The sequence below is a fragment of the Pantherophis guttatus genome, chromosome 2 (assembly GCF_059756535.1).
Source record: "Pantherophis guttatus breed Tessera chromosome 2, ASM5975653v1, whole genome shotgun sequence".
NCBI lineage: Eukaryota > Metazoa > Chordata > Lepidosauria > Squamata > Colubridae > Pantherophis > Pantherophis guttatus.
Genome location: NC_142064.1, coordinates 233,015,357 through 233,029,709, shown reverse-complemented (window position 1 = coordinate 233,029,709; position 14,353 = coordinate 233,015,357). Strand labels below are relative to the sequence as shown.

General features: G+C 39.7%; 1 protein-coding gene across 1 annotated transcript in view; it reads right to left on the bottom strand.

Moving 5' to 3' along the window:
- Positions 1 to 11,413, bottom strand: part of CRBN (cereblon) — a 30,228-nt gene extending 18,815 nt beyond the window's left edge. The window contains exons 1-3 of the mRNA XM_034404460.3: positions 10,937 to 11,413; positions 1,242 to 1,354; positions 107 to 309 (exon numbers count right to left, since the gene is read on the bottom strand). Coding sequence (XP_034260351.1) covers positions 107 to 309; positions 1,242 to 1,354; positions 10,937 to 11,003 — 383 coding nt within the window. The 5' untranslated portion in view covers positions 11,004 to 11,413. The remainder of the gene's footprint in view (positions 1 to 106; positions 310 to 1,241; positions 1,355 to 10,936) is intronic.
- Between the last annotated feature and the right edge of the window lie 2,940 nt (positions 11,414 to 14,353).

Here is a 14,353-nt window from a genome sequence, read left to right as displayed (position 1 = left end):
CATGCAATATACAAGTTCAAATAATTTCTTCAATATTAAATTAAATGGGACAATTCCTGTTCAGTCTGGGATCACAGTAGAACTGCAAATTTATTTACATATTTACCTGTATGCAAGAACAGCAAAGGTTCTGTCTCTTTGTATTAAGTTCCGAACCATGCTGACCTCTTGGGGACGAAAAAGCTGAAGAGGTAATGTTTGCCCAGGAATCAGCATTACCATAACATGGGGTAAAACTGGAATTGTTTGACAGCTATCATCATCATGGACAGTCCTTCCATGAAATTCCTCCATATCTGATCCTAAATACTTCAATTTAAGAAAAAAATTACAATTAAGTAGGAGTAATTATCAGTTTCGTTTGCAATGTTTAAATACCACAACCTAAAGAGAATGCTGGAATAACCTCAGAGAAACACAGTATAAAAATATTGACACTTGATAGCAGAGCAGCTACTAGTAGTTTTGAGCAACACTACTGAAAAAGAATACACCAAGTAGTAACACAAATGTCTATGGAGAATCTGAATCATCTGAGCCAGGTACTTTTTCCAAAAGGCAACTGGACTTCCTTGGGTTTTTTTTTTTTTCCTTTTGAAAATATTTTGCTTCTTATCCAAGAAGCTTCTTCAGTTCTAATTGACTGGTGGGGAATGGAAGAAACTTCTTGGATGAGAAGTGGAAATAGTTTCAAAGGAAAAACCCAAGAAAGTTACCTTTTTGGAAAAAGCACCTTTGGGACAGTAACCGAAATATTTCATAAAACAGCTTGTGATTGTCTAAAAGTTTACATAATAAAACAAATGTTAAGCGTGCCTAGCCTCAACTTCTTTTCTTATTTTTTAACAGTGAACATTCTGGGTTCACTCTGTAGACTTAGAATATATAGAATATTCCAAGATAAGGAACACGTTTGCATATTCAACTTTCCTGCTTACGTATTCACTTTGGTATATTGTCTCTATAGTCACTGCAAGTCTGCATTTGTTTATACTGGAAAATAAATGTTATATAAAAATAAATAAATCCGCTTGCTAAATAATAATCCTGAGCATGTGAACAAGCAAAAAGGATAATTGCTAACTACAAACAAAGTAGTTTGATTACAGCAGAGCACCTAAAGTATTAAGCTGCTAGCATTATGAATTTAGGAATGCTAATTCCAAAGAAACAGACTGTTTTAAATTCAATAAGCCTAGAAAAAGGCAAGCAGATATTCCATGACAGCACTGTTCACATACCACATGAGAGGTTGGCAGGCTAGTGTCAAAATTAATGATGTTTGGCTTTTCAGCATCCATGCCGTCGGGATCTTCAACTTCCATTTCAACGTCATCCTCTTCCTCACTCTCGGCTAACAAGACCAAAAGAAGTTTAAACGTATTTTTAAAACTCATAAAAATATCATAACTCAAACATTAAACCACAAAAATTAGTACACCTTTTTCAGTCCACCGTACACTAAAAACTACAGTATTTTTCGGAGTATAACATGCACTCTCCTTCTTTTCTCCCCTAAAAGAGGCTGAAAATTTGGGTGCGTCTTATACTCTGAATGTAGCTTTTTCGAAGGTTTTTTTCAGCCCTAACGAAGCACTAACAAGTGAAGCGATCTCCGTGGTTTGCCTGCTTTTCTCATTGCTTCTCTCTCCAAAGATCAGTTGTGCTTTAGAAGCTGTTTTTTATTCCCCAAGCAGGGGATAAAAACCAGCAAACTAATGTGCTGAAGCTGACCAGACTAAGGATGCTAGCCAGTTGAATACCTAGTAGGCAGACTTTTTTTTCCTATTTTCCTCCCCAAATACTAAGCTGTGTCTAATACTCCGGTGCATCTTATACTGGGAAAAATACAGTATTTTAAGTTTCTTGTATGACCTACTATATGGCTGGAACATCAAGAGAAATATCGTTGTTGTATGTTTAGAAATGGAGAAATATGTTAACGCAAAGACAGGCTCTCTTCTTATGGAAAGTTATCTGATCATTATTCTGTTCCTCACGACCTACTACAGCCCATATTTGAGAGTGATTTTTGAACTTTGAAAAAATTGTTTCAGTAGAGAGGATAATATTAAGGTCAGTACTGTTCACAATTATCACTATTTCTTACATATTTCATCAAAGTGGATCAGCTTTTATTTCATGCATGGTGCTAAGTAAACTGATCCGTTTGGGGGTACACTGGTATAATTTTAAATCGTTTTTTAATTGGGTTACTGATTTTAATTTGGTATTGTATTGTGATTTGTATTGAAGTTGTCATTTTGTAAGCCGCCTTGAGTCCCTAGGGAGAAAGGCGGCATATAAATCGCAATAAATAAATAAATAAATAAATAAACAAACAAACAAACAAACAAACAAACAAACAAAGAACTATTTGTAAATTCTTTTTAATCCCTTCAATAACTGATTCATTAGTGGGAGTAACTTTCTAAAATACCGGATGTTGACATTCAGTCTTAATACTAAGATATGGTTCATTCTTTACAAGATTAGCCTGTTTGGATTCCATACATTGGGGTCCCCAACCCCTGGGCCACAGCTGACTACCAGGTCATAGTCTATTTGCAACCAGGGCACACGAGTGGCAGGTCGGTGCACATGTGCGCACACCCTCAGCTCATCTTGCGCAACCGGTGGGCTGGTACTCCAGCTGGGCCACCAAGCTGCAAAGGTTGGGGACCGCTGTCCTACATTGTCTCTCTTTTTAAAAATAACAACAAGGAAAGAAAGCATTTGATGAACTTGCACTGTATATCGGCTGAGGAATTAAAGCTTCTGAGGAAGGATGACTCATTTCACTGCAGTGACACCATGGAAAAACGCCCCAAGAGACTTCAATCTCCTCTCAGTAATATCTCTGAGGGATGCACACACTCTTTTCCTGTATTATCCAAAGATCTGAAATGCCTTAAAATTAGCTAATATCAAAATAACATGGGTTGCTACAAGGACATGACAGGAAAAAAAAAAAGAAACCAGTATTTCCCTTTCACTTGGATTTTTAAGGGTTGCATCAGGGCAGATCCACCTTCCTTCAATGAAGCACTTTTCAATCCACAATGCTTGCAACTAGCTCAGCTCTATCCCAACCTGTATTCCAACTCTTAAGGAATTTTGTTATGAATAGAAATAAGGAATAATGTAAATGTAATATAATGTAAATGACTAAGAATATAAAGAAGGAATAATGTAAATATAATGCAAAGGACTAATAATTTTTCAGGAAATGAAAGTGACGGTCTGGAAGGTGCATAGGTAGTCCTCGATGTACGAACATTCATTTAGTGACTATTCGAAGTTACAACAGCAGTGAAAAAAAGTGACTTACGATCATTTTCACACTTACGATCACTGCAGTACCCCCATGGTCACATGATCAAAATTCAAGACGCTTGGTAACTGGCATGTATTTATGAGGGTTGCAGTGTCCCAGGGTCATGTGATTAACTTTTGTGAGCCTTTGACAAGGAAAGTCAATTGGGAAACCAGATTCATTTAATGACCATGTTACTAACTTAGCAATGGCAGTGATTCACTCAACAAATGTGGCAGCACTGGTCGTAAAATGGACCAAAACTCGCTTAACCACTGCCTTGCTTAGCAATGGGAATTTTGGGCTCAATTGTGGTTCTAAGTTGAGGACTATCTGTAGCGTTAAAGTACCAGTCTAGGAGCAAGGAGACCTAGGTTCTAGTCCTCCTATAGACAGGGAAGTCAGCTGGGTGACCTTGGGCAGCCACTCCCTCTTAGCATTAGGCTCTACAACAAGCCAACTAGAAAGCAAAACCCCTTGTCAAATTATGCAATGATGGCTTTTGCTGTGTGCAAGCTAAACGCAAAAAGAAATAAAGCAGAACCAGGACAGAAACCTGGAATAACTATATTTCAGGAAATGAAGCTATTCAACAAGATACCACTATTACTAAATGCAATTAATTTGTAATAATACATTATCCTATTTAGCTTTCTAAGCTGAAACACACAGAACAAATTTGATCATGGCTTTATTGCAGTCTCTCTATTCAATTTATATGAATCCAGTTATATCTGCATTACACAATCAATTCTATATGCAGATTCCACCCCCTACCCCCACCCCCACACACTTATTATAATCTGCACCAACTGATCTTCTGGAATTTAAAGTGAAGATGTGCAACCTTCCTTCTAAGAATTAGCAGTTGACTGGCTGTTTCACAACTGCAAGGGAAAAAAGCACCTTGGGAATCCATTGAAGGAGGATTCTAGGAGACTTGCTGAATACTGCAGTTTAAATCCTTTAGAGATACATGAAATCTGCAAAGTCAGCAGGCCTTGAATTATGCAGTGTCAAAGTGACACAGATATGGCCCCATTATGACACCAAACAGCAGTGGTAATGGAAATAGAAGTTTTGTTTCTCAAAATGCAGAGATGTAAAACAAAAGCCAGGCATTCTTCTTGAAGGAAGTAGGAAACTTAACTAACTTAATGTGTTATGATGCAATTGTGTCAGTTTGGCTCTTGCACCAATATGGAATTCAGACAGGAGAAAAACAAAACAGCAATTAACAGAGACAGGTCAGGATTCAGTGATTATGCCATATAAAAGCAATTAAGCATCAAGCAACAGTCAAGAATCCCACTTCAGTCAGCCTTTCTTTTCCCTACTCATACAACAGAATATGGGAATCTCTATTTTTCAACTTATATGAAGCTACTTACTCCTTTCTCATGTTAAAATGCAAAAAATGTTACTCCACCCTATTTTTGAAGAAAGCTAACTGAAGATGATTATGTGACTCCTTCCCAAAAGAAGAAAAGCATCACTGATACAAGGTCCTTGGGACAATGTGAGATTAAGTTCTCCATTTGCACAGAAAACTGATGGATTAGTGCCCCTCCTCAAGCATAGAAGCTTCTGCTGCAAATATCTGTTTCTGAAAAATAATTAATTGCTCCAATATCTAGTTGTTATTAATCCGTAAAAGAGGAAAATGGGCAGGATAAAGTCACATAGCCTTCAATCTAGCAAGATATTCTTGAGTCAAGTTTGATTCCTGGTGAGCATGTCTCTATAATTTTCTTAGCAGTAACAGGGAAATGGTTTGGTTTGCCATTACTTTCTTCCCAGATTTTATTTTTTGGCCTTCCAAGCCTAGTCCACAGCCTATGATCTCTTGGTGGTCTCCAATCCAAGTATTAAGTGAGCACAGTTTTGTTTACATTTCTGCAGCGAAAAATTCTACAGTTTGAAGAAACCATATACATCTTCCCTCCCTTCCTCTTTTCAGGTGATCCAAGGTGGCCTGGATGTTGCCAATCAGAAAACGTTCAAGCCCTTATAGTTTTAATGTTTAGAAAAAGATTGTAAATGTTCCCTTATAATCTTACAATATATTAACTTTCCTGTAAGAAATATTATGTTCTCTTTAAAATTCAGTAATCAAGTCCTCATAAGACTGGGATGCCAACACAGAAGTACTAGTTACCCGTGGGCTTCTAATATACGATATAAAATCCTGAAAAATTTGCTGAAGAATTTTAAATTTTAATAGGACGAATGAGAGAATTAAATATACACAAAGTAATCTTTAACCTTAGTTGATTAATTAAAACTAATATTAAATCAAGTTTGGGGTTTTTCCTGCCTTGCCAGTATGTTTGGGCATCACTTACTTTCTTAATTCAACCACTGCTACAAGTTCTTGGTAGTATTGAGCTGTGATGGCGCAGTGGTTAGAATGGCTACTTCTATTCACTGCCGGCTGCCAGCAGTTTGGCAGTTCAAATCTCACAAATCTCAAGGTTGTCTCAGTCTTCCATTCTTCCGAGGTGGGTAAAATGAGGACCCAGATTGTTGGGGGCAATAGGCTGACTCTGTAAACTGCTTAGGGAGAGTTGTAAAGCATTATGAAGCGGTATATAAGTCTAAGTGCTATTACTATTTGATCTGAAAAAAGTGAAAAATGTTGTTCACTTCTCATTTATTTCATCAGCCATAACAAAAAAATTCTCATAACTCTTAAATCAAAATCATACATGCTATCCCTTATTATTCACGTATTCCACTAAAAGATTTATTCAAGTAGAAACCTTAATCAAAGGAAAAGCGCTACTTGTATTATCAATAAATTGCCTAATGGCACAGATCAAGCAAGCACATCTGTTGGAGGTGAGGAAAAACACCCATTTGTTTATCAGTACTCAGGCTGGTAACTAAGAAAGAAAAACCTCTAAGCAATTATGTTAATACTCTGTAGGACTAAATGTGGTAATTGCTTGTACAAACTATCCAGGAACTGCATACATCAACCCTAAATTCCATGGAGGGAAATGGAGAATTTGCATCTGATAAACTTTATAGCCTTCAATGAAATATGACTTGTACTGGAGTAAGCCAACTATCATGGATGCTTGCTATGCAGATTGCATTTCACTAGTGCTGAATATGGGTTCCTAATATAGCATTACCCAAAATCCCTGGGCAGGGACAGTAGGGAAATTAAGATTATCTGAGAGACCTTACAACTTTAAGAAACACTGCCCCACATAAAGTTAGTTATGAGTCTCTGCTAAGATTAAAACTCTAGGCATCATGCCTAGAGCACACTGCTTCTATACCAACCTCCTGCTATATGGTAGCCCCCTTACCAGAGCTCCTTGAGCCTCTATCAGAGTTGATGTTACCCAAATTAATAGTACTACAAAATGTTAATGCTTTTTCTGGGCATGGAAGCACATGATTACCCTGACAACCATGGATCTGATAGAAGTTGTTATGGGATCAAGTTACAGAAGTGGTCAGTAGTTATTGTAGTAGCTTTTATTTCACAGTGTTATCTAGAACTGGAGACATCATCAGCATTTCTTGCAAATCATTCCATGTTTATATTAAATTCTCTATAACTATTTCCTGCAATTGGACCAGTCTGTACCAGGAACTCAATTAGGATTTCGAAAGGAAGTTTGGGGTTATTTCTGAGGTTTTGATGTTCATTACTGAACGTCACTGATATTCATCTAAGGTATTCATCATTGTTTGGAGGGGATAATCATATCCTTGGACTGAATTGCAGCTTTGCAGCCTCTCTGTGTCCTTAGATAGCTGAAAGCTCCTTGATCCTCTGAGGAGCAAAAGTAAAGGCAGAAGAGGAACCTGGAAGACTGCTGGAGAAACACAACAAGTGAATCTAATCAACACAGGTAAGATCCTTTCTTAAGAATTATCTTGAGAGCAGCAAAACACAATTCTTCCCCTCTCATTATATATGACAGACCTCCAGTGGCCTTGTTCAGGTTGACTCAATCCTCCTTGGGAAAGAAGAGAACTCTGTGAAATGCTTCCTTGACTGAAGAAAGTTTATTTCTAGCTTTCAAAGAGGCTGTGGTCCAACCCTTCTCAAGAAATCTTCCCTAGTTCTAACAATACTGCATATTTTCATTTGGTATCTACCCTTCTTTCTTTGGAGAAAGATCGTTCAGAAGATGGCTGGCTTGAAGTTTCATGGGGTTCTGGAGGAAATGAATTATCTAGATCCCTTCCAGTCAGGCTTTATATTGGGATAATTACAATTCGTCCATTGTGGCCCTTCTTGAACTCTTGGTGCTTTTGTTACCATTGATACACTGGCTTTGAGGTTTAATAGTGGGAAGTACAGTGTTGTGTTGGTTCTCCTCCTTCCTCCACAATCATTTCCAGTTAGTGTTGAAAGGGGAAAAAAGATCTACACCAAGGCCTTTATGGGATATCCAACCTAGGGTTCTAGTCTTACTCTGGTCTTATTTAACTTCTACATGAGACCGATGGGCAAGGTTATTACAGAATGCCCAATTATATATCTCCACACTAGTCCAACCAAGAAATGCCATCAAGATTCTTTCTTGTGTCTGGAGTTGTAGGGTCTGGATAGAGAAAAACAGGTTTTGGCTCAATCTAGCAAAACAGAATGGCTATGGGTTGTGGGTTCCTTGACTCTGGAACCTTTGGTCCTTGAAGAGGTCATACCCCCCTAAACATAACTGATACACACTTTGGTATCAGGTTTGAACTCTCAGATCCTGCTGAAAAAAGTGGCAGACAGGGGCACCAGAACCTTTGCATAAATCCATCTTGTGCATCAACTGTATCTCAATCAGGAGGACCTAACCCTAATACACATCTAAATTGTTGCAATGCAAACTATATGGGGCTGTCCCTGAAGCTTTTGAAAACTACCCAGAAATGGAAACCGATTCAGAATATAGTGCAGTTAAAACATATGCACCCACGTAAAACCATTATTTCACAAGTTGCACTGGTTCCCTACCATATAAGCTTCTGGATGCAAGTCAAGGTGTGTGATTTGAATGTCTCCAACTGTCTGTGCTTATCCCACAAGAATCAGAATATTGGGCATGCTTCAAGTCTCTTCCATGAAACATCATCATCCACGGAGCATCATTCTCCCTGTGGTTTGGAGGGCCCGAATCCTTCTATCCTTTCCCAAGGTCCTAAAGACTCTCAAATGAGCTATGGATTGACTGGCCTGAATTGTTCCTGTTATTATAATTATTTGCATTATGCTATTTTCTTGTTGTTTCAAGTTCCAAATGCATATTCAGTTCTGTTTTCATAGGGTCAGAAGTCACTTTTTTATAGTTTTCTGCTCCTCTAAAGTTACCTGAATGGAGAAGAAGCGAATGGAAGACTGCCTTACAAGATAATTTGAGAAGAGCCGAGGTGGCGCAGTGGTTAAAGTGCAGTACTGCAGGCTATTTCAGCTGACTGCTAGCTGCAGTTCAGCAGATCGAATCTCACCAGCTCAAGGTTGACTCAGCCTTCCATCCTTCCGAGGTGGGTAAAATAAGGACCCAGATTGTTGGGGGCAATATACTAACTCTGTAAACCACTTAGAGAGGGCTGTAAAAGCATGATATAAGTCTAAGTGCTATTGGTATTGCTAATTTGTAAATGATATAAACAATTATTTTGTTTTGAAATTACAGTGAATACCCAGGAAAAATATTTGTACTGTATCATCTGGGTCAACCGTTAAGCCGAAAATGTAAATTATAATTTATAAACATACTTTACAATTATAATTTCAGGTAAGGGATAAAAGGGCAATCAAAATTATGTACCATCTATACACAGAAAAAAAATCAAAACATTTTTATTTAGAAAATAAGGTGACTAATAGGTTTACAAGGCTTTACAAAATAATGTAAAAATGTGGGGGGGGAGAAACTAAGTGGGCATTTCTAAAACCGTGTAATGAAATTGTCTGAGATAAGTCTCAGGACAGACAAAATACTTTCACGCAACAAGTAGTGCTTTCCAAAAACCAGGTACGCTAATAATCACTGACTTAAAGGATTCTTTAAAAAAAAGCTAAACAAATTCATGAAAATGGCAAGAATTTCCAGGCAGGCAACTGAGGAAGCCAGCAAAAGATTTTTTGGGGTTGGTTGTTGAAGTAGGAAAACCTTTTTTTTTTTTTTAATTTGATTTATATGCCGCCCTTCTCCGGAGACTCAGGGCGGCTTACAATGCGTTAAGCAATAGCCTTCATACTTTTGTATATTTATACAAAGTCAGCTTATTTCCCCCACAAACTGGGTCCTCAATTTACCTACCTTAGAAAGGATGGAAGGCTGAGTCAACCTTGAGCCTGGGGAGATTCGAACCAGCAGTAATTGCAGGCAGCTGTGTTAATAACAGGGTGCTTAGACCACTGTACCATCAAGGCTCTTTTCCTAGAAAAACAGCAGAGGGCTGCCTGCCTACATTTTCTGTATTAAACAGCTTAGAGAGGCCTGTGCTCCATGACAAATCGCCTTTTCTGCATCCAATGTAAATAGAAAGGCTACCAACTTTTACAGTCTGACTACATTTACAAGGGTCTATAATAATTTGGTGTGAAATGCCCATGTTTCAAAGTTTTGGGTGTCCAAAATATTCGGATAGAAATTGACTGGCCACATCTAAGTCAAAGCATTTTTTTTTTTTTTGCTTTTTAATTCACTTGTGCCCCCAAGTGAATTCTCCTTATTTTCTTAGACTGTTATATCTTTGAAAAAGAGATTTTAATATTGTGACCTTACAAGTCTCCGTACGCCAGCTCCTTATATCATACACACCGACATTACTATACAACTCTGAATGTTGTCTCTAGAACAAACTATCAGCCTCTCCTCCTTTGTCGTGACTCTCCAAAAGATGTCATGCAGTTTCCTGCCAAGATTCCTGTGCATTTGACAGCAGTGGGGTCAGGAAGCCCCCCCCCACCCCCACCCCACCCAGTTTCAAATTTCTCTTCTAAGATATACAGGAACTGCTGAATAGGAGCGATTCATCCCGCATTTATTTAATCTCTCCTGGTTGCAAATTCTGCCTTGGTTCCATCCCTCTTCGCCATCCCAGTACTACAATTCCTTAAGGAGCTCATGCCCGCAAAAAATAGTCCAGGATGGGGGGGGGGGTTTGGAAATGTTCCCTGATCTCATTTCCTTGACTATCAAAGCAAACCAAACATCCTCCCTTTCCCCACCCCCCACCCCGCCCACCCCCCATTCACACAGACCCACCTCTTCCCTTCTCTGGATTTAGACGCACCAGGTCCCTAACGCAGGACTTCAGTCCCTTTAACCGTCCACGATTAAAAGCCCGGGATCGCCTTCTTTTAGGCCCAGATTTTGCCCCTTCGCTTCTTCCCTTTGCCCCTGCCTGGCCAAACCCAGGATTGCGCCCAATCCAAGCCCTTTGCCCAACGCCTTCCAGAGCTTCAGGCCCTAATCTATGGGGAGGACAAACTGGCGGCTCTCCCCATTCCCCTTTTTCCCCCTCTCTGCCCAGGTTCCCCGATCCCCTCCTAACCCCCGTCCCCCATCCCCTTCGTCCACCCCAAGCGCTCGCTGCCGCGCTCAGGAGGCTCCCCGGTTCCCATCGGCGTAAGGCAGGAACGGCTATTACCCGGGAGGATCTGCAAGTGGTTTCCCATGTTGTTATCCTGGTCTCCGCCTCCTTCATCTGCGGCCATCGCTGTTTACCCGGAGAGGAGTCTGGGAAGGCGCCGTCGGCAGGGGCGGAGGTGGAGGCGGAGGCGGAGGAGGTAGAGCCTCCTGGGAGAATTGCTCCGCGGCTCCCGCTGCTGCCCCCAGCGGCTCGTCTCGCCCGACACCTTCCCGAGAAAGTGCATCTCCCAAGAATGGAAACAAGCGGCTGAGACAGAAGGCGCGCCGGAGGTTTTGGCCGCTTCATTTCCAGATGTCCTTCTTTGGACTGGAAAAAGGAGCAGCCCGAGGAGGTTCTTCCCACTTGCCAGTCAATGGGCGCAGGGCATGGCTCCTAAAACCCTGCAAACAAGCCGCTCTGTGGATTGCTTTCTCACGGGTGCTGCAGCAGCCCCTGAAAATGGAAACCAAGCAGATTCTTCTCTAGTTTTTTACCTGGGGTGGGTGGGAGGGGGAGGGTTGTAGCCCCTCCCACTTTGGAATCAGAAATATTGAGGTTAACAAAAGGTGAAAAGTATCAGGGCTTCAAAAGTTTGACTGGTTCTGTTGATAGATAGATAGATAGATAGATAGATAGATAGATAGATAGATAGATAGATAGATAGATAGATAGATAGAAATAGATGATAGATAGATGATAGACAGACACTTCATGTTTCTTCACGGCCCATCTCCGTCTGATAAACTGTTTAGAATAACAGAGTTGGAAGGGAGGTCTTCTAGTCCAACCCCTTGGTTTAATAAATTGTAGCTTTAAAAGCCTATAGATTTTTAAAACGCTAGCCAAGATTAAGTTGCAGGCTCTGTAGTGTTTGGGAGCAGTGGTGAAATGTAAAATTTGTTACTACCGGTTCTGTGGGCGTGGCTTGGTGGGGGGGGTGACTAGGTGGGTATGGCCAACTTTTTATTTTCTACAACCTTAAGAGTTTTCGGCAGAAGAGGTTGTAAAAAAAATGCTTTTAAATGCTTTTAAAAGTTAAAAAAAAAAGCCTCTGTTGATCGCGCAGCTCACCTGGGCATGGGGGGGTTGCAGGGATTTTTGCTACCGGTTCTCCGAACCACCCACCGCCATCGCTACCAGATCGGCGATCTGGTCCAAACTGGGAGCATTTCACGCCTGTTTTGGAGGCTGTGATACAACAGGTGAGGGCCCGAAAAATGGATGCTGAATCTGTGGAAACAGCAGAATTGGAGATGGGTGAGTGTGTCAGACCAGGAAGTTTGGAAAATGGGATTTTGTTTTATTTTTTGTGAGGCTGCTGTCCCTCCAAAGGAAAAAAAAGGGCATTATGAAGGATTCTGTGGAATGGTTCAATCTTTTGCAAGAGGCACAGACATAGGAAGGGAAGCGGGGGTCAGGATGGCAGATGCAACTTTAATTGCAAAGCTGCCCCTGCTGTCTTGCACATTTTGAATCCTCCGCAGATACCTCTGTGCTGGGTGCCATTTTGATTGGGACATCTATCGAAATCACAGGAGGGGGAAAAAGCTGGCTCTATATTTTGGTTGGTCTATCAGTTAAGAACACAGCCCAGGGTCAGTGATCCAGACTCTCATCTTGATTGGATTGCTGCAATGCACTCTACAAAAATGGCCTGAACACTGCAACAGACACAATGTACACCTACCCAATTATTATTAAGCGACTACATTGCTTGCAGGGTGGCAGGCCAATGTTGCTATTAGTCTATAAATCCCTAGTGGTTTAAACCTCAGATATTCAGAAGATCCCTCTACCCAAATCACCCAATACACGTAATAAGTATAATTGGAGAGGTTCTGCTTACGTTCAATCAGTAGATTTAGATTAGGCAAATAATGACAAGGAATAAGTACTTTTCTGAGACATTGCCATAAGTAAGGAATTCCTTCCTATGAGATGATCAAAATCTCTCCTTATTGGATACCTTATTCGAACAAGGAAGACATAATTGTTCACTTGGTACTGATGAGATTCCTATTGCAGGACCAATCTATTTATTTTGAGTTAATGATACTCAAAAAATAATCCCTTGATTTAAGTCTTAAATGTTATGTTATTTTCTTTTCTTAAACTCCCCATGATCTATCAATATGTTTTACGATTACAAAGTTTTAGTAAGTCATCCCGCTGATGTAGTTTCTGTGCAATGCTATTGTTCCCTTTATATAAGTCGACTGCCTTATTATTTATTGTGATATCAGCCTAATGTGAGCTTTTGGTCGGTCATATTTTGTTTCCTTGTAGTTCTCTTAGAATATGTATAATTTTATGTAGTATGGCTTAATCCAGAAGAAAACAAGTCTGGAGACAAAGATATATTTTTAGAAACAAGGCTTTAAACATAAAATTCCTGAATTGTCATTCACTAATTTATTTTCGGTAACGTTACCAAAGAATGTATTAAAGGATTTGCTGTTTTTAAAAGAACAGAATTTTGTGTAATGATGTAGTGTTTTCCAATGTTAATATAGAGCCTAATAAAACAATACATTATTACATTTGTCTGCCCTTTCCATTTGTCACTCAAAAAGTGCTCTGTCATTCCAAAAGTGCTTTTGCATCCTTTTTCTAAAATAGCATGAATTAGAGTAACTCATAAAAAAGGAAAATCTTATATTTCTTTGTGTACTATAAAAATATACTGAAGGCATCTTTTAAGAAAGAACAAACGGGGCTTCAGTAAATCAACTCTTTTTCAATTTTTCCTTCAACAAGCTATCTTAATTCTTAAATTCTTCCAGTGACTGTTTTCTTGGTGAGGAAATTGGCTGGCCAGCAGGGTTTTTTTCAGGGGTGAAATCTAAAATTTGTTACTACCGGTTCTGTGGGCGTGGCTTGGTGTGTGTGGGGGGGGTAATGTGATGGTGGGCGTGGCCAATTTTTTTTTTTTTTACTTTTAAAACCATTTTTTCTACAGCCTCTTCGGCGAAGAGGTTGTAAAAAAATGATTTCAAAAGGCTCTGATGATCCCAGCGGAGTTGCCTGATCGGCAGAGGCTTTTTTCTTTTAAATGCCTCTGCCAATCAGGCAACTCAGCTTGGATCGTCAGAGGCATTTAAAAGAAAAAAGTTTTTTTTTCTTTTAAAAGCTTTTGACGATCCCAGCTGAGCCGCACGATCATCAGAGGCTTTTTTTTTTTACTTTTAAAAACATTTTTTCAGCTGAAGAGGTTGTAGAAAAAATGCTTTTAACAGTAAAAAAAAAAGCCTCTGATGATTGTGCGGCTCAGCTGGGCATGGGGGTGCTGCAGCGCTCATGTGAAAAATGGTCACAAGTCACTTTTTCCAGTGCTCTTATAACTTTGAATAGTCACTAAATGAATGGTTATAAGGACCTATAATAAATCATCTTCGAGGACCTATAATAAATCTGGGCTGGCTTGAGCTAAATTTT